At 48.3% G+C, this 22,425-nt stretch overlaps 1 protein-coding gene across 3 annotated transcripts in view; it reads left to right on the forward strand.

Moving 5' to 3' along the window:
* Positions 1-22,425, forward strand: part of LOC135391611 (uncharacterized) — a 70,003-nt gene that overhangs the window by 10,923 nt on the left and 36,655 nt on the right. For all 3 annotated transcript variants that reach the window (XM_064621928.1, XM_064621927.1, XM_064621929.1), the window contains exon 11: positions 20-80. In XM_064621928.1, the coding sequence (XP_064477998.1) occupies positions 20-80 (61 nt within the window). The remainder of the gene's footprint in view (positions 1-19; positions 81-22,425) is intronic.

Below are 22,425 nucleotides of genomic sequence, written 5' to 3' on the forward strand. Positions count from 1 at the left end.
GTCACTATTTCAAGTGCAGGTTTGTAGCAGGGCATGCAGTTGTTGTGCGTGTAGCCGAGGGCAGTGTGGCAGCTGAAGATGTAGGTACCATTTTTTTCCCCTGTTACAGCTTCCACCACAGCCAAATATATATATATATATATATATATATATATAACGAATTATACAAAGCAGACAGAAACAAACACTGCTCCAGAAAAAGAACATTGTTGCATGTCAGTGGCGTAACTTCATCTGCAGTGCCTGGTCAGTGAGATGTAAATAGGTCCCACGGAACCCCCTCTGCAGGCGCAGTGTGCAATTTTTTGCACATTCAGAGGCAAGTTGTAACTGGCTACCCACAATTCTTCAAAATTCCTTTTTATAATGTATTTATATACTTTTTGGTTTCACACACATGAACAGTGTGTCTGTCTCGTGCAGTGATTGAAAACAGGTTCTCAGTTGGTTGGTGCCAAAGTCTGATTGTCAATGATTGGCATGGCCCTCTCTGTGGGCTGGGCCCCGTCAGCAGTCACTGACCCCCGCTGCCTGTAGTTACGCCACCGTTTCATGTTGAGTTGAGCAACCCAGCAATGTTTTGTGCCAGGAACAGATACAGTGGAATCTCGCTAAATGGAAATTGCTTAAACGGAATTTCCGTTTAAATGGAACAAAAGTCACGGATTTTGTTGGCTTTGTATCTTTCCAATGTAATTTTTCTTCCATTAATCGGAACAAAAATTTCTGAACCTCCGCGTAAACGGAACCAAGAACTGAACCAACAGAGGATAGAGCAGTAGCAAGCGAGCTGGTGGTATAGATCCGTAACTTAAAAACCTGAGACTAGGGGACCAACACTAGAACCAACAGGACAGTTTTCAGAGTAGTCTCCAACTTCCCCATCGCGATCGCCACGTGCATAATCAGTTTCCGGCTTTGGTTTCCTGTTGCATACTGCGCCGCAGCGCCGCCTTGCACGTGGTGACGTGGTGGCATGACACCCCCATCGACAGTTGTTCCAGTGGTTTCAGTTTCAAGCCTCCATCCATTCCTGATGGCTACGCCTAAAAGCGCGCACCACGCCTTACCGCTGGCCAAGAAGATTGATACTAAACATTTCAAAGCATCATCGCTATGCACATGGCAGCTTGAACTCTCCGCTTCCTGAACGGCCATGATTAGGATTAGTACGTTAACAGTAGTAAATGCCATTTCCAACGGCATCGCAGAAGCGTGCGCCTCATGCTCTTGATCAAAGCAAGATCAAAGTTATCAACAATTTTGGGAGTGGTTGCTACACAAAAACGGCGCTTACGATGAAGTAAGGGATGCCAAAAAGTACGCTAACAAGAACTCTTAGCCGAAAGGAGAACCTGCGTGATGCCTTTAGTGCTCCATGGTTTTGGCTGCAAAGAAAAAGACTTTGACTCTGTGATAGAGCCCTGCACGGGCCGACTTTTCCCGGCCAGACCAGGCCCGGGCACATCGAAAAATGGCCCTCTTCATATTTTTATGCGGCCCAGCCTGGCCCGGCGTCTAAGTGAATAGAACCCGGGCCCATCCCGTCCCCGGTGACTCGGCGAGTAGATCCCGGCCTAGTATTTCCAGCCGTGACGTACGCGTTTCTGGCGCTTACCAAACAAATTTATAAGTAAATTTATAAAAAGAGAAGACAAGGCCACAAACACACAAGTGCTGGCGGTTTAACACCATAACAGCATGAGACCAAATTAAATCCAGAACGCACGGGCATGGTCGTTATCGTTACACTGTCAAATTTTTGCGGAGGTAGAGGATGCTGGCGACAAACTTTTTCTCCCGGTCGGTACCCCTCTCACCAAGCTTTGCGAACGTGATTGTGAAATACGTGAGGAGTGAGGAGCAGTGTGAAGTGGCTTTGAGAATGTTCTAGAGGGTCGAATCATACACATAATGGAGGGTCCTTTGTTTGTCTTTGCAAATATATGCACAGGAATGACGCAAGCATGTGATGATATGATCTAATAGTCCTCCATTGTGTGGAATTAGCTGTGTGACCCGGCCAAGCCTGACTCTTGGAAACATGTTTGTCGGCCCGGCCCGCGGTGCCGGCGTATTTTGTCGGCCCGGGCTCGGCCCGGCCCAGAGCACACAGCCAATAACAAGCCCAGCCCGGCTCGCGGGCCAGATCGGGCCCGGGCCTGTGCAGGGCTCTACTCTGTGACTCCGAAGAGCTTAAAAATGCTTGCTACTGTGGATAAAGTGTGCCCAAAGTATGAATATCTGAATGAGTGCGCCAATTGTTGGTGTGAAGGTGGAACATCTCAATGTGGACTAGAATAAAGTTGAAAATTGTGTATGTATTTGTTGTGTTTGATGCACTAATGTGCATAAAGACTGCTTACAGCTTCTGCACTCCTGGAAATCACACCATTTAACATCTCACACACAGCTCTGTAAATGGAACTCCTGATAAACGGAACAGATTTTCCAGGTCCCTTGAGGTTCAGTTTAAAGAGATTCCACTGTATAGTGAAATCTCGTTAACAACATATCCTACATTATAGGGCATTATTTTCTTACCTCCTGAGTTTTCCTGTAGCATCAATGTATTCTTTTCTTGGTTCGTATGATTTACATTGCTACTCAGGTAATGCGATTCATGATTGGAGATCAAACATGATGTTCCAGTGGAATCGATTTTGAACTTGTGAGTGAGGAATAAACCGAAGTCCTTGCTCATGCATTTTCCCTGCAGCACCTAATTTACATATTGTATATGTAGAGCCTGACTTTTTTAGGTAATACCCGAAAACGCCGATATTTACCGATTTAGTAGGGCCATTCCACGCCAAGTGATCGAGAGGTGCCGCTCGACCCCCCCCCAGCCTTCAGCCTTCAGCATGCACCAGCTTGTCTGCGCCCTCTGTCTTTTGTCGATAATGCACATACTGGGCCTTTGTTTCGACAGTCTGAGTTCATAACGGTACATAATCTTTATGCGTATATTCTAGAAATCTGATACCAAGCAACTAAATGCACCAGAGAACTAGTAGAATCTCAATGATATATGATCACGGATGATACGAATTTCGGGATAATACGTATTCTTTTCCCGTGCCTGCCGGAATGCCTATTCTTCCCATGTATTAGAGCTCGGATGATAATGATGAACGAGCCGAGGATGCGACAGACGTCGTTCACCCGTGACGCGAGAGCGCTCGAGTCATGTTGCACCTCCTTTCGAAAAGGGAAGGAGATCCTCACCCTCCTCACCACGAACGCCCTTACATCATGATGATGTATGCTTTGTAAGTATTTGTCCTTTCTATGTATATCAGCCTCAGAACATCAATTCCCATCTCTTACATCGTATTGCGCACTGCAAGCAATGACTCTCCCTTTGGTTGTGGTGGAGGAGATAAGATCGAAGGGATTACACGGCTCGGAACCTTATCTCTGTTTTGACCTTTTTACCCCCCTTCCCCCAAAAAACAATAAACAGCGATACGTGGAGGAAACATATCGGGATAACTTCTGACAACATTAGGCGTCGCCGTTCCGCAAGTCGGTTTCACCTAACGCCTGCGTGCTATAGGAGAAGCTCGCTTTAGAAGACTGTCGCGCGACTTGCGGGTGGAAAGCACGTGCTGGGCCTTTTGAATCATCTCGCGAATTTCCGCAGCCTTGACCAAAAACGAAGACACAAGTGCGTTACGAACGACCTCTTTCACTGACAGCAATGGAAAATGAACAGTCACTGCCTATTTTCTTGCCTAAATTTTTCGTTTGATACGAATTTAGGATGATAGAAATTTTTTCCCGCTACCCCGTGAGTCGTCCCAAGCAGCACAATGTACTGAAAGTCGAGTGCAATAGGGGTGGACGGTATGCGTCTTATCAATGTTCTGTTGATTCACGAGTCTGTTCAAGGCCTTTCACCTACCCGTCCACCCCTATTGCACTCGACTTTCAGTACATTGTGCTGCCTGGGGTATCATCGAGATTCTATTGTACACACGCAGTGGTCCAAGTGCAAGCTCACGTGCCTATACTCTACAAGAACCACCATAAATTGGAGAATACCGTTCCCTATAACCTCATTTGGACAACAAATGCTGCGGCGTGCTCTACCTTTATTATTAAATTCGTTACGTCATCACAGCATACATTTCCAGCAAACATAAAAAAATGCGTTAAAAAGTTTCTCTCTTTTAATGTTTCGTCACGTGCGCATTGTATTCAAATAGTTTTTTCACCTGTACGGAAGTTGACTTAAGTTTATTTTACGTCTGCAAATACCAAAATACTTACTTGAAGTGTCATACGTATGTTTGTGTTGTATTTAATTAACTGCTGCATTGAATAACATGTGATTGAATCTTGCCCACTGCATCCCTTGTAAAAGGTACTCGAGCTTCCTCAAGCGAAGCTGTCTTCATTTTTTAGCCGAGGCTCCTTCATTCATTGAGATAAAAAATAGTTTATTATTTATTATTAATACAAAGCAAAAAATACAAAACAAGAACAAAAACAATCTGATAACACCCGAATGTATGTAGCACCAGATTTCACCCTGAACTACATACTTAAAAAACAGCACCGTATTTTCCCCTTTCGAATCCGGTAAAAGTATTTAAACTGAAAAAGTCAGACCCTACCTACAGGGTGTCTAATAACCAAACTACGCCACTTAGAATCATGCGGTCAACGGCATTTGTTCTTACTAGGTTTTTGCCGTCTCCTGATGTGCATGTCATGTAACATAAGTTTAATTATGTAAATATTTGCGAACGGAACTCGGAAATTTGCCAAGTAAAGGTCACTTTTTTACCCCACCAGTGCGAAGAGCGTGCGGAATTTACTCAAATTTATGGTAATTGACAGGAATATTGAGGAGCTCTTATATCGGAAAAAATAGCCGAAAATCTTGCTCTACGGAGCTCGCAGAGGATAGCGCGCGACGAATTTTTCAGCGGAATCAAGCGCTAAAGCGGTAACCGCATACGACGAATTCTCGACGGAAAACCGGCCACTGTCACCGTTTTTCCGGTGAGCCGACGCGAGCAATGGGAACTTCACCGACTTCTCGACGACAGCGGCGGACAGAAAAATCTGGCGAACAGGGGAAGCGGCCGCTCGACGCCAGCAGCTCCAACCGCTATCGTTCCACGAGCGGACGTGGCCTGCATTTCGGATGCCCGTATGACCAAGCTGGGAACTCAAAAGGACCGTGCTCAAAAGCATGCTGTCGCCCGCCCGCCGCTGTCTGAGGGCGCTTTGTAGCGCTTGGTTCGCGAATATGCTTTGACCGCAATAACTTCTTCTGTGTGCGATTATAACTTTTCTATGTGTAGCAGAATATTTATCAGTTAAGTTGAAGTCAAAATTTAACACGGATTCAGGTTCAGGTCGTGCCTTTCCCCTTTAAATCGGGGCAGGTCTCCTCAATGGATCCACTGGTACTAAAAAAATAAAAACAATAAAATAGGGCACTGGTCAGTTTTGGTATGGTGGTCGTCGATGGGCTTGACGCAGGAGGCTTCTTGTCTGTTTCTCCCAGTTGGTGAGGTGGCGCTTCGTTCCTTCGATGATGTTGCCGATGTCGCTCTCGTTCGTTCGGTTTGTGTGAGTGTTGAGTCCAAGTGCGGTGGCGACATCTTCGCACTCTGGGCGGGTGTTTTTGGTAGCTGCGCATCGAAACATGACGTGCTCTAGATCTTCTTGTTCCTCGCCGCATAGGATGCATTTTTGGTCGTTCTGGGGTCCGAACAGCTCTGCCAGCCGTTTACGTGTCAGGAGGGCGCAGTCCTTGCTTGAAATACCAGACCGCTTTGGTGGTCACCGTTGTGGTAGGCTGAGGGCGATGGTTCTTCCTTGTGTTGATGGTATAATTTCATGCTTTGTTTTTTGCTTGTTCGTTGTATCCAGTAGTCCTTTTCGATTTGGCTCATTTCCTTGTGTATCGTCTTGTTCCATTCTGTTGCGGTTTTTGCTTTGTGTCGGCTTGTTCCCTTACTGTATTTGGAGTCGATACATCCCATTCGTTTTGTCCATTCCGTTTTCACGCCTTTGTACCGAATAGGGTGGAATATTTTCTTTGCTATTCTGTTTGGAGGCAGATGAATAAGTCTTCCCAGATATCGTGTTTTGGACCTTGCCTCTCGGTACTCGAAAGTAGACCAGCCGATCTCTCCGTCTATTGCTGCATTCGCTGTGGCCAGATTTCCACCCAATATCCACTCCCCTGTTTCTCTCTGTTGGCGTTCCAATGCTGCCATAGTTACAGAGTCGTAGCATAGGGCCTCGTTTGCGTATGTTGCCTGTGGAACTGCTACGGTTTTCCAAAGAATTCTCCCTAGGACGTATGTATTGTAGGAGTGCCGGGCCAAGTGCCATGTGTGACCTTTTTGTTTGCAGCTGTGATCAAATTCTTTTTGTGGCTTTCCAGGTAGTCTGTGTTGTTTTCGAGGAGTACGCCGAGGTATTTGTACTGGTCAGTTTTAGTGATCTCGAAATTTTGTATTGAGAAGGTCAGTTCGCTTGTGTTGTTGGTGTTGCCCTTCCCGATCTTCATCCATTTTGTTTTTTCCCTACAAAATTTCATCCCTTTCAATGTCGCTTCTTCTGTGCCATTCAGCAGGTCCTGGAGGTCATTCGGCGATTTTGCAAGGAGCAGGACGTCATCCGCGAAAGCGATGACAGAGATGCTTGTTGTCTCTTGGTTGCCTCTTGTGTCCACTGTTGTTATCTCTATTCCTCTGTTGCTGGCTTCTAACTTTTCGAGTAGCTCGTTCAGGAACAAGTTGAACAGGGTGGGTGAGATTGGGCATCCTTGTTTCAGACCGATCCGTTGGTTGATTTCCTTCGATTTGAAGTCTTCTAGGTGGTATGTGGCGGTGCAGTCCGTGTACATGTTTCACACCAGTTTGAGCACCTCCGTGGGTAGGCCCATTTTTTGTAGTGCCGCCCACAGAGGTGGGCACCCTCACGAGGACGTGCGAGGGTGAGGGTTTGAGGTTTGATGTTTGAGGTGAGGTGAGGAAAATTTTCAAAAAAATTGAGGTGAGGTGAAGAGAATCTTCAAAAAAATTTTTGAGGTGAGGTGAGGAAAGATTTCAAAAACATTTTGAGGTCAGGTGAGGAAAACTATGGGACATTTTTTTGAGGTGAGGCGAGGAAAAATTTATGAACGCGCACTTTATGAAAACTTTTCCCGCGCGTACACGGGATATCTTTCCGCAGCTTCTGTCTCTCATCTGGGCGAGGACTGCCCTCCTCTCTCGCCGCTGATCTGACGCAGACTTTGTGCGTCATTCGCATACCCGCAACTGAACCTCAATTTCCGCGCAACTTTTACCGGTATAACAATCGTTCCACGAAGCGTTTTCTATGATTGACTAGGCCAAATCCTCCAGCAAGAAAAAAAAAAAAAAAAAGAATAACGTTACATTAACTAAGCAATTTCATGAGTTCAATTTCGAAAATGTATTTCAATGGCAAATTGATGAAACTATTTGTATTTGGTGACAAACTAAATGTCCAGGAGAAAGTTGTTTACCCCATTTTCTTATAATGGTCAAATGACACGTTTCGTGCCGCACCCTGTATGCACTCACGCTTGAGGTATATGCATTTACATTGGCAGTCACTCAAAGCAAACGCGCATCGAATACACAATCTTCACATCGAATACACAAATAGCTTTAAAAAATTGAGGTGAGGTGATGTGAGGAAAATTTCGAAACAAATTTTTGAGGTGAGGTGAGGTAAAGTCTCAAATTCCTTTGAGGTGAGGTGAGGCGAGGAAAATTTTTCAATAAAAAAATGAGGTGAGGTGAAGAAAATTTCGAAAAACATTTTTGAGGTGAGGTGAGGAAATTTTTTAAATAAAAAATTGAGGTGAGGTGAGAAAAATTTTTCTCCCATAAAATTGAGGTGAGGGCGAGGCTAGTGAGGACAAACGCCCACCTCTGGTCGCCCATAATGTGCGGTGTGGAACCGCGTCATATGCCTTCTCCAAGTCTAGGAAAGCTAGGTACATGTCCTCTCCTGTCTTTAGCGTCACTTCGATGAGTTGGGTGATTATGAATAAATTATCGCTTCCTCGTCTGTCTTTCCTGAACCCATTTCGGCTTTCGTTTAGTGCGCCGTCATATGTTCTCGCTATTCTGTCGTTGATGATTGCTGAGAATAGTTTGGCTATGTTGCTGTGTAGAGTGATTGGGCGATATGAGTTTAGTTGTTCTTTAGGCTTGCCTAGCCCTTTGTATAGGAGCTTGACTGTGCTGCGCTTCCATTCTTCGGGAATTACTTGCGTCTCTAGGATGGTGTTAAAGACTTCTCGCAGGACTTCCCTCGATTGTGGTTCTAAGGCCTTCAGAAATTCATTTGGTATCCCGTCTGGGCCAGTTGCCTTTCCCTTTGCTAGTTTCTTTATATGTCTCGTTAGTTCCACATCTGTTATTGGGTAGAGTATCTCGACCTGTCCCGTTTGGGGTGGATCGGGTGGCTGTTAATCATTTCCTTGGTTGCTCAGGCTTGTTCTTCTCAGGAGATCTTTCTGCTGCTGCTCATAGAAGTTAGTCATGAATTTTTCGATGCCGCTTCGTGATCTGATCATTTCTCGTCTCTCAGGGTTATAAAGTTCGATCTTTGTTATTGCCTGCTCCTCCTGGTGTGTCATATTTTCTATGTATTTCCAGAATTTCTTCCCATGTTTTCTCCCTGCTGTCATTATATCCTCCTCTATATTGGCGTGGTATTGTCGTACTTTTGTGGCTATTAGTTGCTTAGTTCGACTCTGTTGGTCTTCGTAGGCTTGTTTTTCCACTTGGCTGTCTGCATTTTTCTTTGCTGCTCGTCGCCATATTTTGCATAGCCTTTTCCTGTCGGCTATCGCGTCCGCTACCTCCTCATCGAACCATGGCTTCTGACCGTTTCTGGGTTGACCTCCCCGTGTTTTTTCTAGTGTTTGTGTTGCCGCGGCTTCCATTTGATATATGAAGTTCCCGTAGTCTGGACTCTCTGTTTCCTTTACTTTTTAAATTTGCGGCGAAGCCGCGGATGTCCTCTTCGTTCCTTGTCTTCCATCTTGGTTCCCGTTTGCGGCCGTGGTAGTTCCGCTGGGCCGTTCTGTTCCTAATCGTAGTTGTTATTTTGATCCTGTTGTGGTCGCTCCCACAACTCGATTCCTGGTCCTCGTCAATGTGGACTTCTTGGATAGTGAATGGGGCTCGCAGCCATCGCTGGCAGCATAGCGCATAATCTATGCTCGCCTGTTGAGCTCCTCTAGTCCAGGTAACGCGTCCCGTGCACTTGTTGTGTAAATTTAGGATATCTAAGTCGTGTGTTTTGGCTATTTTCCGCAGGTGTTCCGACCTGTTTTCCTTGCCGTCTAATTCGGTGATGTGACAGTTGAAGTCTCCCACCACCATCCATCAGTGGAGCGTCCGGTCTTGCTTGTCTAATTTCTGTCATGTCTTCGAGGATGCACTGGGTTATGCTTTGGTTCCACTCGGGCTTCTCCCCTGCTGTTGCCATGTACACTACCCCGACATTAACAACGTATTGCTGGAATACTTTGAATTCTGCCCACATGTGTTCCTTGCATTTTCTTTGTGGTATCAGCTCTACGCTTTCTTTGTGGTACATGAAACCAACTCCTCCTCCTTTCTTCTCTGATTTTTCCCTATTTGTTCCGATCCAGCCCCACTTCTGCTCAAACAAAGGCTTTTCTTGGTTTAGTAGGCGCGTCTCCGACACCGCGTACATGTGGATGTCTTCTTTTTCGGCGTTCCATTCCAATTCTATCCACTTCACTCTGTTCCCTCCTTGTAGGTTTAACGTAGCGATTTTTAAGTACTTTGTGCTACTGCGGTGCCGGTTTCTTTTCCTGTCGTGTCAGTACCGACTTGTGTACGGTCCTCGTTGAGGGCTGGGCATCCATGGGGGTCGTTGCCATCTGGCTGTCCGTCGAGGGGGCTCTGGCATCCAGTCGTGGAAATACTCGTTGGGTGGGACAGAGTAGGGTTTGCTGGGCTCTTGGTTCCTTCTCAATGCATATCTTTGTTCCTCTAAAAAAATGTCGACCTTTTCGGCAATTTGGTGGGCGACAACTACAGTGCCTTCGGGTGAAAAGTGGATATCCACGATACCTGATGCTGGTGTTCTTCTAAGCCTATGGTAGCTGTTTAGGAATTGCATGCGAGGATTTTGTTGGCATGCTGCCTGGATGTCCCTGTTCACCGTCCTTATCCTGTTTTAGGTTTCTGGGCCTCTCTCTCTTGTGTACGGTATGGAACAGATTCCCATTGTGTGGTTCGGGTGATTGAAGAGCCAGTCTGTCGCTTTACTGAGCAGGCTTGTTGAGATTTCTTTTGGTTCTGTCTCGTTTAGCGTGTCGTTTAGACCTGCCATCAATATCACGAGCCTCTCTTCTTGTTCACGATGAATGTCCTTTTCCAGTTCTTGTAATATGTCTTCCACTGTGGCCCCGGGCAGCGCGGTTATGGTTACCCGCCTGTCATTCGCTATCTTCCTTAAGAGCGGTCTTTTTACGCGATTTAGGTTTGAATCGCCGATGACTGTTATCTTCTTCAACGCGTGGGGGGTTGTCCCATCATTTCCCTGCGGCTGGTCTTTGAAAGAGCTCTCTTTCGCCGTGTTTCAAATGGTGACCCCGTTTTGGGGAGGATGTCCCTGAATTTGCTCTGCTTGTAGACTGTCCCTCTTTGTGTCTTCTGGCTGACGGAGGTCGTTAGGCGGTGGTTTGCGACCCACTTCGTTCTGGAGTTTGCTTCCTTTTCCGGCATCCCGACCCAGATTTGCCTTGTGCGCGTAGGTGGTTCTTCGTTCGCCATTTTCTACCGCGTTTCCTTGCTTCTGCGTTTCACTTGCCTGTGCTTCTATGCTCGTCTCTAGCGTGATGTGTACTATTTCTTCCGCCGCTTTTACTGACTCGCGTAGATGTTCACTTTCTTTTTCTAGTTCTTGTACTCGGGGCGTGAGGTGGTTGGTCATCTCCACTTGTTGCATGTTTATGTTCGTCAACTGTTCGATTTTTTTTCTTCTAGGCCTTTGATGGCTGCTTCCGATTTCTCCGCGTGTGCCAGGTTGTTGTCGATGGCTGACACGAGTTTTTCGAATTTAGTGCATATCTGACACGTGTAAAGCTCTTCTGATTCTTCTGCTTCGCCATAGTCTTTGAAGCATGTTTCTTCAACATACATCCACCTTACGCATTTATCGCACTGGATCATGTTTTCTGATTTCAACTTCGCTCTGACTTTGGGCTTCCCCATCGTGTCGGTAAGGATCAGGTAGAATTGGAACGACTAACCTGATTTGAACAGCGCGCGGTCCTTCGCTGCGTGCCTCGTGCACAGACTCGACAGACGGATTAACGAAACGCCGGCTAGGGCGCCACCGTCCGCCGCAGTGGAAATCTGTGCATGCGGTTCGTCCCGCCGTTTTTCAGTCGAGTTGTCGTGCCGGTGGGAAAGTTGGCCGTTTTTCCGTCGAGAGATCTGTATCGGTTATCAGTTCAGGACACGACGCATCCCATGCATGACAAAGAGACCGTCTGTTTATTCCAGGCGGGCTGGTTAAATAGTACAAGGGGGCGCTCCTGTGGCGGAGGTTGCCAACAGCAAGTACACATCTGATACACCTTTCCTTCCTTAAAATTTAAACACTTTCAACACACTTTTAAAAGTTAACACACACAAGTCAAACACGATGTCAACTGACGAAAATATTCATCATAAGTCAACTTCTGCAGTGGCCGTACGTTTCTTATCGACCGCCTGACGGCAGTTCCTCCCGTTGTACTGCTCCTGTCAGACTGGGTTTCCGTGGGCAGTACTGCAGGCAGATCCTGGAAGGTTGTGGCTGGGACTTCAGGTTGCACGGCATCCTGCACTGCGGGTTGCTGACCTGCATGCTGACCATGAGTATCTGTAACATTTTCAACTTCAGGAACATCTTGCTCCCCTATATCATCATCAGCATCCGCACTTCTGACAAACTGTACTTTGACAGGAAGGAGTTGTGTTCCATTTTGCCGAAGTTCCCTTCCGTCTTCTACCATTACCAGGTGTGACCTTGGAGCCACAATCTGCCTTACTTGAGCCAGCGAACCCTAGCGACTGTGCTCCCTGATCCGCACCAGATCCCCTTCTTGAAGTGGCCGCAAGGGTACTCCGCTATCGCGTGCTTGTTGACGCTTCGTGGGAGCCACTGGAATATGTGGTGAAAAGTCCGGAAGCCGGGACCTAATTCGACGTCCCATTAACAACTCGCTAGGGCTGCAACCATCATCCAAAGGTGCCCATCTGTAACCGAGCAGTCCGAGCCAGAAGTCCTCGTTTGCTTTCGATGTCTTTTTAAGGATGCATTTCACCACCTGTACCCCTTTTTCTGCAAGGCCATTAGATCAAGGAATGTGCGGACTCGATGTAATATGTTTAAAATCACATTACTCAGCGAATGCTTGAAACTGCTTGGACGTAAACTGTGGTCCGTTATCGCTACAAAGTTCTAAAGATATACCATGTCTCGCAAACATAGTGCACAGTGCTTTGATGACCGCTTCCGCTGTCGCTTCTCTATAAGCCTCTCCACTTCTGGGTAATTTGAGAACGCATCATAGGCTGTGATGTAGGAGTTGCCAGCATACTCAAACAGGTCTACCCCAATCCTCGTCCAGGGCAGACTGGGTGTCTCCTGCATCATTAATGGCTCCTGTGACTGTTGGTAGGTGAACTTTTGACAAATATGACAACGCCGAATGAAGGCCGCTATGTCGTTAGACAAGCCCGGCCAGAAAACCAGCATTGTCTACTTTCTCGTCAACTCTCGAGAAGGTTCTTACTAACTCTGATGACTAACTGTAACTACGTCGGGGAACTATCACGCAAAATATTTCATTATCAAAGTGCGAATCTACCGAGAAAATTTCTTTGCAAGAGAGCGCCCAGCGGCTTCTCGGGTCTCGTGACGTCTGGTGGCAGAGCGTTTTTCATTGGCCACCGCGAATCATCTGCTAGCGAGAGCGACCATGCAAAAAGAAAGAAAGCAAAAAGAAGGCGCTCGCCTCAGTATTGGCGAGGCGAGTGATGTTGCAGACTAGCAACCGAGGGGAGCAGGTTTTCTGATGCGTGAGATTGAAAGCTCTTTTATGCTCCCAGATTACGCTCTACACTCGATGTTTTTTTGTCCGAATGTGTCTCCCAGGGCTTGTACTCCTGACACATTTGTTCTGGTGCCTTTCATGCTCCTTTAACAGAATTTTGAAGGGTGTTGAGGATGCCTGCAAACAGGGTTTTCAGTCTCAGTAATCAGTATAGCATATTGCATTCTCCAAAGGTCTTGAAGCGCGCTTCGCATTCTATCGGGCTAGTTGAGAAGCGGAACATACGTATGCCCTCAGAGGTGTGTACACCGTGGTACGCAACACCAAAGGCATTTCTGCTGAACAATTTGAGCGCGATTAACACAGACGATAGTGCAAAACCAGCGAGTTAAAACATCATTTGAAAGAAACTATTACGAGCGTGCCTCGAGGAGGCATCCTACTTCCTCGTCGTCCCTGCCGGGCCACAGAGCCCCCTGCCAGACTCCGGGAGGATCGATCGGGCCATGAGACAGACTTGGCAGCGCCGGCGGGTCCGTCTTCGGTAGGCTGAAGGAGTGGCGCTGGAAGTGGGGTGAAGAGCAACGCAGCTTCAAGACGCGAGGGCTCGGTAAAGGCGGTCTTCAGCCTCTCAATGCCGACGTTGACAGAGATGCTGTTGTGGCGGCCCGTGGAAGACGACGACGACGCGCCTCTGCTGCCGCGCGCTACTGCGCCTGGCAGCCAGTTCTACCGGCACCGTCGTGAGGCCACGCACATCTGCCCGCTGGGACATTACATCATCGCCGGTCAGGGCTCATGTAGGGGAACGGCACCTCCTCTACATTTGGTGAATCGAACAACAAACACCATGTTCGGCGTAATTCGTCCATTCACCATCCTAAATTTTTCGGCGGCAAACGAGCAGCGAACCACCTTCTGGCAGGCAAGTCGCCCCGGGACCCCAGTTCCACCGGGGACCCGCAGGGAGATCACACCTGCTTCATGATGGTCATCCCCGGCACTTCCCTGGCGACAACCAATATTCACGCTCTCGTACCGGTAGCGGTACTGTCGCCCACTCAGCAACGCCCACACTCAGCAACAATCAACGCTCGGCAGCGATCACTCAACGCTCTCAACAAGCACTCAGCGCACTCAACAATGGCTCAACGCACTCAGCAGACACTCAACACAATCAGCAACCACTCAAGCATCCAAGCAGTCAAGCACTCCGCATTCACATCTCATCACTGGAACCCGCTCGGATCGAGCGCTCTTGTTCCCGCCATCCCGCTGCTGCTGCATCAACAGCCACAGTCACAAGCAGTGTGTCCAGTCTCCCACCTCCACGAGCCGTCCTCATTCTCCTCTTCATGGTATCGACGCGGACCTCAACCGCATGCACCACTCCGCTTCTGAGGGGAGGAGTGATGTGGCGGCCCGTGGAAGACGACGACTGTTGCTGTTGCGCGCTACTGCACCTGGCAGCCAGTTCTACGGGCACCGTCCTAGCGTGAGGCCACGCACATCTGCCCGCTGGGACATTCCATCATCGCCGGTCAGGACACATATAGGGGAACACCACCTCCTCTACACTGTAAAACTTGTCACCGCGGCGCAACACAGGATGAGGGCCATAGTGAGTCCGCTGCAGCGACTTTCGGACTACGCCGCGGCGGAGGAAAACGTGCATGGTGGTAGGCAATTGCTGCCGGACGCAGAGCATTTGGGAGGAGCTAGCCCGTGTTGGAGTAGGCCGTAACTCAGCGAATGTGTGATGGAGCTTGTGCAGGAAACTTCTCGGGTCGGTGGCGGGAGCGGTGGACGGCTCAACGAAATCTACTCGGAGCCTCACAGTTGTGCCGTACACCAACAAAGCGTGCAGGACTGCACGTGATGTCGGGATTAAGCGTGGCACGTACGCCGAGCAGGACAACTGGCAGGACGGCAGCCCAGGGGTTGGGGTCTCGTGGGCCCTAATGGCTGGGTGCCGCCAAAAACCGCAACAGGTAGCAACAGCGAGAGGCAAAAATAGCGATAGGCGAAAAATGCGACGTCCAATGATAGCGAAAGGCAAAACCGCAATGGGCAAAATCCGCGAGCAAACCTGCACAGAATTGAAGATCTTTTTGAGCACGCCGGTGCTGTGTGGCGGTGTTTCAGAGATTGGACAAGACTTGAAATGTGTTGGTTTCCACCGGACGCCGAAATTACTCGTTCAAATACGGACGCGGAAGAGTTAGCGAACGGCATACCTTGCCCGCGTCAGCTATCATGTTCCCCCTAGGAACTGACCCAAGAAGCCTCCCGAGGTGGATCGAAGTGAATTGACCACTTCGAAAGCTGCAGTTTAAGGTTTCATTCCCGGAATGGAAGCTACCCTACTTTTCCCATCCTCCTGGCCTCTTTTAATCCTCCCTTCTAAAGGAGAGTGAGTAAGGTAAAGATAACCAGTTGAGTCTCTTCCTTCTGGGGACTGCTGAACGGTCGTGTCAGTCAGGTCAATCAGTTTGCTACACGGGTGATTGCTGAATCAGTGATGGAAGTGCTGCTCCATTTGTGCCAAACTGCGCGAATTACGGTGTGTTGCACCATCCTGCACTGTAGAGGGCGTTTTTGCTGCGTTTGCGCCAAAGCGCGGAGTACGCGACTATGTCTCGAAATATATCGTTTACCCTATTGCCACTAACTTTCTACCTTTGAGGATCGTATGTACCACTGCGTATGTGGACACGCAGTTAACGCTCGCTATGCACTGACTCCCCGGAAGTGGCTACGCTGCGACAGATTAGGCTGGGGCATGGAGGAAAGAAGAAAAGGAGGCGCCCCAACGGCTCTTCGACAGAAGAAAGAAGCGTGGGGCAAGTGACGTGAGGATAGGAGATGAGCGGTAGCTTCTTTGGAGCCACGCGTATGTCACGTTACCTGAGTAGCCCAATGAAGTCGCTTTTCACATGCCACTTTGGGGGTCTACCAGCACACCTCTCCATGTATTCCGAAACTATGCGTTGGGGGCCCGCATAGAGATGTATGTAACTGAAACCGGAAAGCGAGCGGTGATGTCACTGGACTGGCCCCAATCTCGGCTCAGTAGCAATCTCAAACTCAGAGCAGTAGGGCTCCTCCTCTCTTTCCTTCCTCCATGGGCTCTCGCGCCTCAAAATTGAGTAGAAAATTGCCCAAGACACAATCAAACTGAAATTAACGTGAAAAGCGCTCATTCCACATCATAAATTAGTAACTATAATGCCCGAGGCCATCCGATGGCGGATCACGGAGCTGCGCCATGCTGCGCCAAAACTATTTTTTTTTCTGCGACAATGGTTGTGCCCGAACGCACTTCCATCACTGGGCTGAGTTTATCGTCAGCAACAAGGGGAAGCCTATACTTGCCTCACCTGGCTTCACATACACAAAGGAAAAGTGTTTTGGTGACCTTGCAACGCTGGCGATGTACGCTCTACGAAAAGCAGAAATGCACCGGAAGAGCAAAGACATGTGGCAGCATCGTTGTCGAGGAGACTTAGCACAACCATGTGCCTAACGCGGCGGAAATAGAGAAACGGTAAGCCATACTTACTCCAGAATTCCTTTTAGGTGTCGCTATGTACGAATTACGGTCATTGACCTACTGGAGCGAAATAAGCATGGAAGTCAATCATACACACTATGTTCCACATCACAGTTCCTTCTTTCTTTGGAGGTGGACTCTTAACAACTTGAAGCATGTAGCCTGAACTTCAGACGCGGTAACGCAACGAGTCGTAGCCGAGGCCATACAAAGTGCGAGCCAAGCGGCACTGGGCCAGTTGCCGTCTCTGCCGTTATTGAAGAAAACAGCTAGGCTGCAGCGAGCCACTCACGCATCTCTCCCACTGAACCCTGCAAGTCTTGACGGTTTGGTGATTCCTGAACCGTTCTCGAGCACTCGTTTGGGAGCACCATTCCTTCTGTCAGATAACAACACCCTGGTTAACAGAGTGCTTCTATTCTCCACAGCCCGCACACTGCAGTTGATGTGAGAGAACCCGCATTGGTACTGCGACGGAACTTTTAAGACTAGCTGTTTGAGCCACGCTATTATGTACGACACAGTTATTCCCACAGTGTATGCACTGATGGAAAAGCGGAACATTGATGCCTACAATGAGCTGTTCGACAGTCTCATACGGCTGAGGTCGGGCGTCATCCCAACTAGCATCCTGAGACTTTGAGCAAGCCACACTTCGTCCGTTGAGGACCAAGTTTTCAGATACTGAGCTGCGAGGATGCTTCTTTCACTTCACACAGTGCCTTTGGAGATGTATACAGAAAAGTAGACTCCAAAGGAGGTACTCCCGGGACACGAATTTTGCACTTCACATTCGCCAGCTTGGTGCACTGGCGTACGTATCTGTGCACGACGTCGTAACCACGTTCGATACCCTCCTGGACTTCCAGTTCTTCCAAGACAACGGAGCCTCACCTTACTGCCCTAATCAACTATGTGGAGGACACATGGATATGATGTGTCACTCAAGGGGCCGCAAGACGCTCTGGCCTGTTTCCGATCGAGCATTGGAATTGCTACCACGCCGTTTTACGTGATCTACCTCGCACGAACAGTGCTGTGGAAGGGTAGCATTCCGGTTCAGCAACCTCGTCAGATGTAGCCACCCTAGCATATGGACAGTCATAAACTGCCTGAAAGATGAACAGACCCTTACCGAGGCTAAAATTGAGGCCCGCTTAGCCGGTAGTAACCCTCTGCTCAGCATACAGGTACACAGGTATACAGGTACATGGCTCAGCGCATCAAAACCACTGTTGAAGACTATCACAACCGCAACACTGAGGACTTCCTGCGAGCAATGGCTCATAATTTTGAACTGCAAGTATAAGTTCAAAGTTGCTAAGGTTTCTGTTGTTGCAAATATGACTTACTGAAGACAGCAAAGAGAAAATGGAAGTGACCGAAGTTGATGCCGGAACTTTTCCTTGTGACCTTTCATCAGGGACGTTTTTTTCTGGGTTCTTCTTCCGTTTTGATGTTGTAGCGTGATGCACGCGTGAACCGTTCTCCTGGCAATATGCCTATGGTCTCTTAACTCTGAATTGAGTCGTCTTCTGGGGTCCTGTATTATTCTACATCTTGTTGGTGCCGTAACCGGGAAGGGGTTGATTGCGACTGACCTGGCAAAATCCTTCGTCATGCACAACGTCTAACGCCTAACGACACTAACGTCCTGGATCACCTCAAGGTCAAGCGTGCAGCTAGAAGAATGCAGGCCACGAAGATTGTTAACGAGGCAACTGCTGCAACGCTAGACAAAAACTCTACGGCAGAGACTTTGAACGTTTTTTTGGAAAAGCTGAACACCTACAGCAAGGAACTTCAAGCACTGGACCGCGAAGTTGAAGGTCATAATCCAATTTGAAAATGAGTATACTTCAGTGCTGCAGTATGAGGGGAAGATAACGGAGGCTGTAGCAAACTTGCGTGTTGGCGTTGAATGACTGTGAGCTACGCCATCCTCCACCTTCGCACCTGCTGCACCTTCGCCAGGATCACCACTAACCGCTCAGAATACTGGGGTCAAGTTGCAACAGCTCTAGCTAGTAATGTTTCGTGGGGACTTTACAGAATGGCAGCCATTCTGCGAACAGTACAGGTAAACGTGCAGGATAGCCAGAAGCTTAGTATGTCGGACAAGTTTCACTATCTTCGTTGCTTGCTGGTCGGGACTGCTGCCGCTGCCATATTGGGATTGCAGACAAGTGAGGCGAATTATGACTCTGCAATCGCCCTTCTCATGCAATGTTTTGGCGACCGGTGAAAGCTTGAGAAACAGTACCTTCAGAAGCTTAGCCACTTGCCGGTAGTAAAGACGTCTATGGGCACAGTGGGGCTACGCAAACTGTATGACTACATTCAGACGAACATTTGCGGGCTGCGGTCATTGGGAGTGGCTACCAGAACATACTCTGCGATGATGTGTCAAATTCTGCTAGAAGCAATACCGTCTGACATCGTCCTCGAGTACCATCGCTTCCGAAGGTTCGAACTTCCAACGACACTGGTGAGGTGACGCTGCCCGTCCAGGATGGACCCTGTTGCGGAAATTTCACTAAAAACGACGACGACGAGAAAGATTTCATCACCGGATTTTGACCATTTTTAATATTTTTTTCTTCTTCGAACGTTGTAACGTTGTGCACGCTTGTGCTTTTGTAATTCCTTTGGGTTTTTTTGAGTAAAGTCTAATCTTGGTTTTGGCTATGGGTGTATCCTCTTCTTGAACCGTTACCTCACCTTCTTGGCACGACATGACAGATCTGATGTGGTAAATCGGTGGATTTCTGTTACATCACTTTGGTGCCGAAACCCGGGAACGCGTCTGTCGTGGCCAGATCGAAGAGCCAAGCCATCAATTCGTCGCCATCCATGGAACGCCTCAAGTCCAAGCGTGGAACTCGACGAGCTCAAACTACGAGAATTCTCAACGAAGCTTCAACTGCCGTAAAAGATGGAACTGCCTCAGCTGAAGCGCTGAATGCATTACTCCAACGTCTCACTACAAGCAATGCGGAGCTCGTCGTACTGAATACCGCCATCGAGCCGCTTGTGACCGATGAGGACTACGAAAGTGAGTGCGCCGGTGTTTTGGAGTATGAGGACAGAGTAACAGATACAGTCGCCAACTTGAACTGGAAACTGACACAGCTACAGGCAGCGGCTGCGTCGTCAATGGGACCCTCGAACGAACCGAGTTCACCGCAAGCGTCGTCGCAACAACGTCATATTGGGATCAAACTTCCCAAATTGAGGCTTCCAACGTTCAGCGGCAAGTTAAGCGAATGGCACAGTTTCTGGGAACAATTTAACGCAACCGTACATGAGAACAAGAACCTAGTGAAGATAGAAAAATTCCAGTACCTTCGTTCCCTACTGGCTGGATCTGCTGCCGCAGCGATAGCTGGACTTCCAATCACAGAGGCCTCGTACGACGATGCTACAGAAATTCTGAAGGAGCGTTTCGGTGATCGAGGAAGAATAGAAAGGCAGCTACTGGCAAAGCTTCGTAGCCTCCCGGCAGTCAAGTCCTCCTCAGACGTCTTAGGTTTACGACGATTCTACGACCATGTGCAGAGTCACATACGTGGATTGCGTTCACTCGGAGTTCAAGACAGTTCTTGCGCAGCAGTGCTAACAGAAATACTATTATCTTCCCTGCCATCGGAAATCGTAATAGACTTTTACCGCTCGGTTCGTCGCCCGACCACCACTTGCACTACAAGCCCAACAGATGCAGGAGACACCGCAGCGGCGTCCACGTCAACGACAGCTTCCGACGAACTACAAGCAGTGCTGAAGTTCCTTCACGTGGAGGTTGAGAGTCGAGAGAAAAGCGAAGTCGCAGAACGTAACCTCAAGAAAAAATTCAGCCTGTCAGCAAACTAGCTACCCTAGGTCGAACAAATCCATCTGCTGCAGTTCTACACAACGCATCTACAAACCCAGCACCTTGCTTCTTCTGCAGCAACACTGAGCACAGTACTGAAGAGTGTGTTCGATCAGTGCCATTGAGCGACAAGAAGGCGAAGCTCGCTAACGATAAAAGATGTTTTCGGTGTACCAAGAAGGGCCACAGCGCCAGAGATTGCCGAGGGAGGATGAGATGCAGGAATTGCAGCGGTCGTCACGTAACATCCATGTGCGATCCTTCGTGGAAGCCCGATAAGAAAGAACGGGCCATAACTGATGCTAAGGATGTCACAAATGTCCTAGTACCCGGAGGAGCTTGCGGGAACGGCACAGTGGTCCTACAGACTTTCAGATGCTGGGCCGTCGGAAGAGGAAAGTGCATCTACGTTAGAGGAGTCGTGGACGGAGGCAGTCAACAAACCTTCATAAGCAAGCAATTGGCTGATCACCTAAAACTCAAGGTGATCGACACTGTTACGTTCACGCTCAATATGTTCGGCGACACTTCTGCAAGTTCAGAACGAAAACAATGTAACATCGTGGAACTCAGTCTACGCAGTCAGTTCTCGCCTTCAGAGTATCTACTAAAGGCAGTCATCGTACCCGTTGTCTGCAGGGACATCATCACCACACCTTTGAATATTGATCTGGTAACCAGAATTCAGGAAAGCGGCGGCGTCATAGCCGACGACCTCATGTTTCAGAACGCAACTAATTTAAGAGGGATTAATTTACTTCTGGGTGCGGACCAGTTATGGAACTTCGTCACCGGCAGAATCGAGCGGTGCTACAACAACGAGAACTTCGTGGGAATCGAGACTACACTAGGGTGGACTTTTCAAGGCCCCACAAACTCACAAGACGTGGATTGCGTTACGTCGAGTCTTATGACTTGCGTGCAAAGAACCGATGCTGCCTGTGATTGCGAAATCTCCAGATCGCTACGCCAAATGTGGCAGCTTGACGGCATCGGCATAAAAGATGAAACCACCGTTCAAGATGACGACAGAGTGCTCCAACAGTTCTTCAGCACGGTATCGAAAGAAAACGGCAGGTATATTGTTGCGCTCCCATGGAAAACGTCTGCGTCCGACTTACCTGACAACCGTGACATTGCTGAACGTCGCCTGAGGAGCTTAGTAAAACGACTGCACAAAGAGAAGAAACTTGAAGAATACGACCGTGCTATTCAAAAATACATGAGCGACGGTATTGCTGAACAAGTAAGAGGGAAAAAAACGGGTGACCGGTTGTACTACATGCCTCACCGTGCCGTAGTTCGAGAGGGATCAACATCAACAAGAGTGAGAGTTGTTTTTGATGCGTCTTCCCATGCAGCAGGGTGCTGTTCGTTAAATGACTGTCTCGAAACCGGACCGAAGATAAACTGTGACCTTCTATCGACGCTACTGCGCTTCCGCCTGAGCAACGTGGCCTTAGTTGCCGATATTGAAAAGGCCTTTCTGCAAGTCGCCGTTAGAGGTGAAGACAGAGACGCTCTAAGGTTCCTTTGGAAATTTCACTAGAAACGACGACGACGACAAAAGGAAAGGATATGACGACGAGAAAGATTTCATCACCGGATTTTGACCGTTTTTTATATTTTTTTTCTTCTTCGAACGTTGTAAAGTTGTGCACGCTTGTGCTTTTATAATTCCTTTGGGTGTTTTTTGGAGTAAAGTCTAATCTTGGTTTTGGTTATGGGTGTATCCTCTTCTTGAACCGTTACCTCACCTTCTTGGCACGACATGACAGATCTGATGTGGTAAATCGGTGGATTTCTATTACAGACCCAGCCCTGCTTCAGAGGACCCTGTACTATTTGCTTTCTTTCTTTTGTCTGTGAACGGGTCCCGCACGAGGATACTCCCATATCCCAGTA

Source organism: Ornithodoros turicata, chromosome 4 (assembly GCF_037126465.1).
Source record: "Ornithodoros turicata isolate Travis chromosome 4, ASM3712646v1, whole genome shotgun sequence".
NCBI lineage: Eukaryota > Metazoa > Arthropoda > Arachnida > Ixodida > Argasidae > Ornithodoros > Ornithodoros turicata.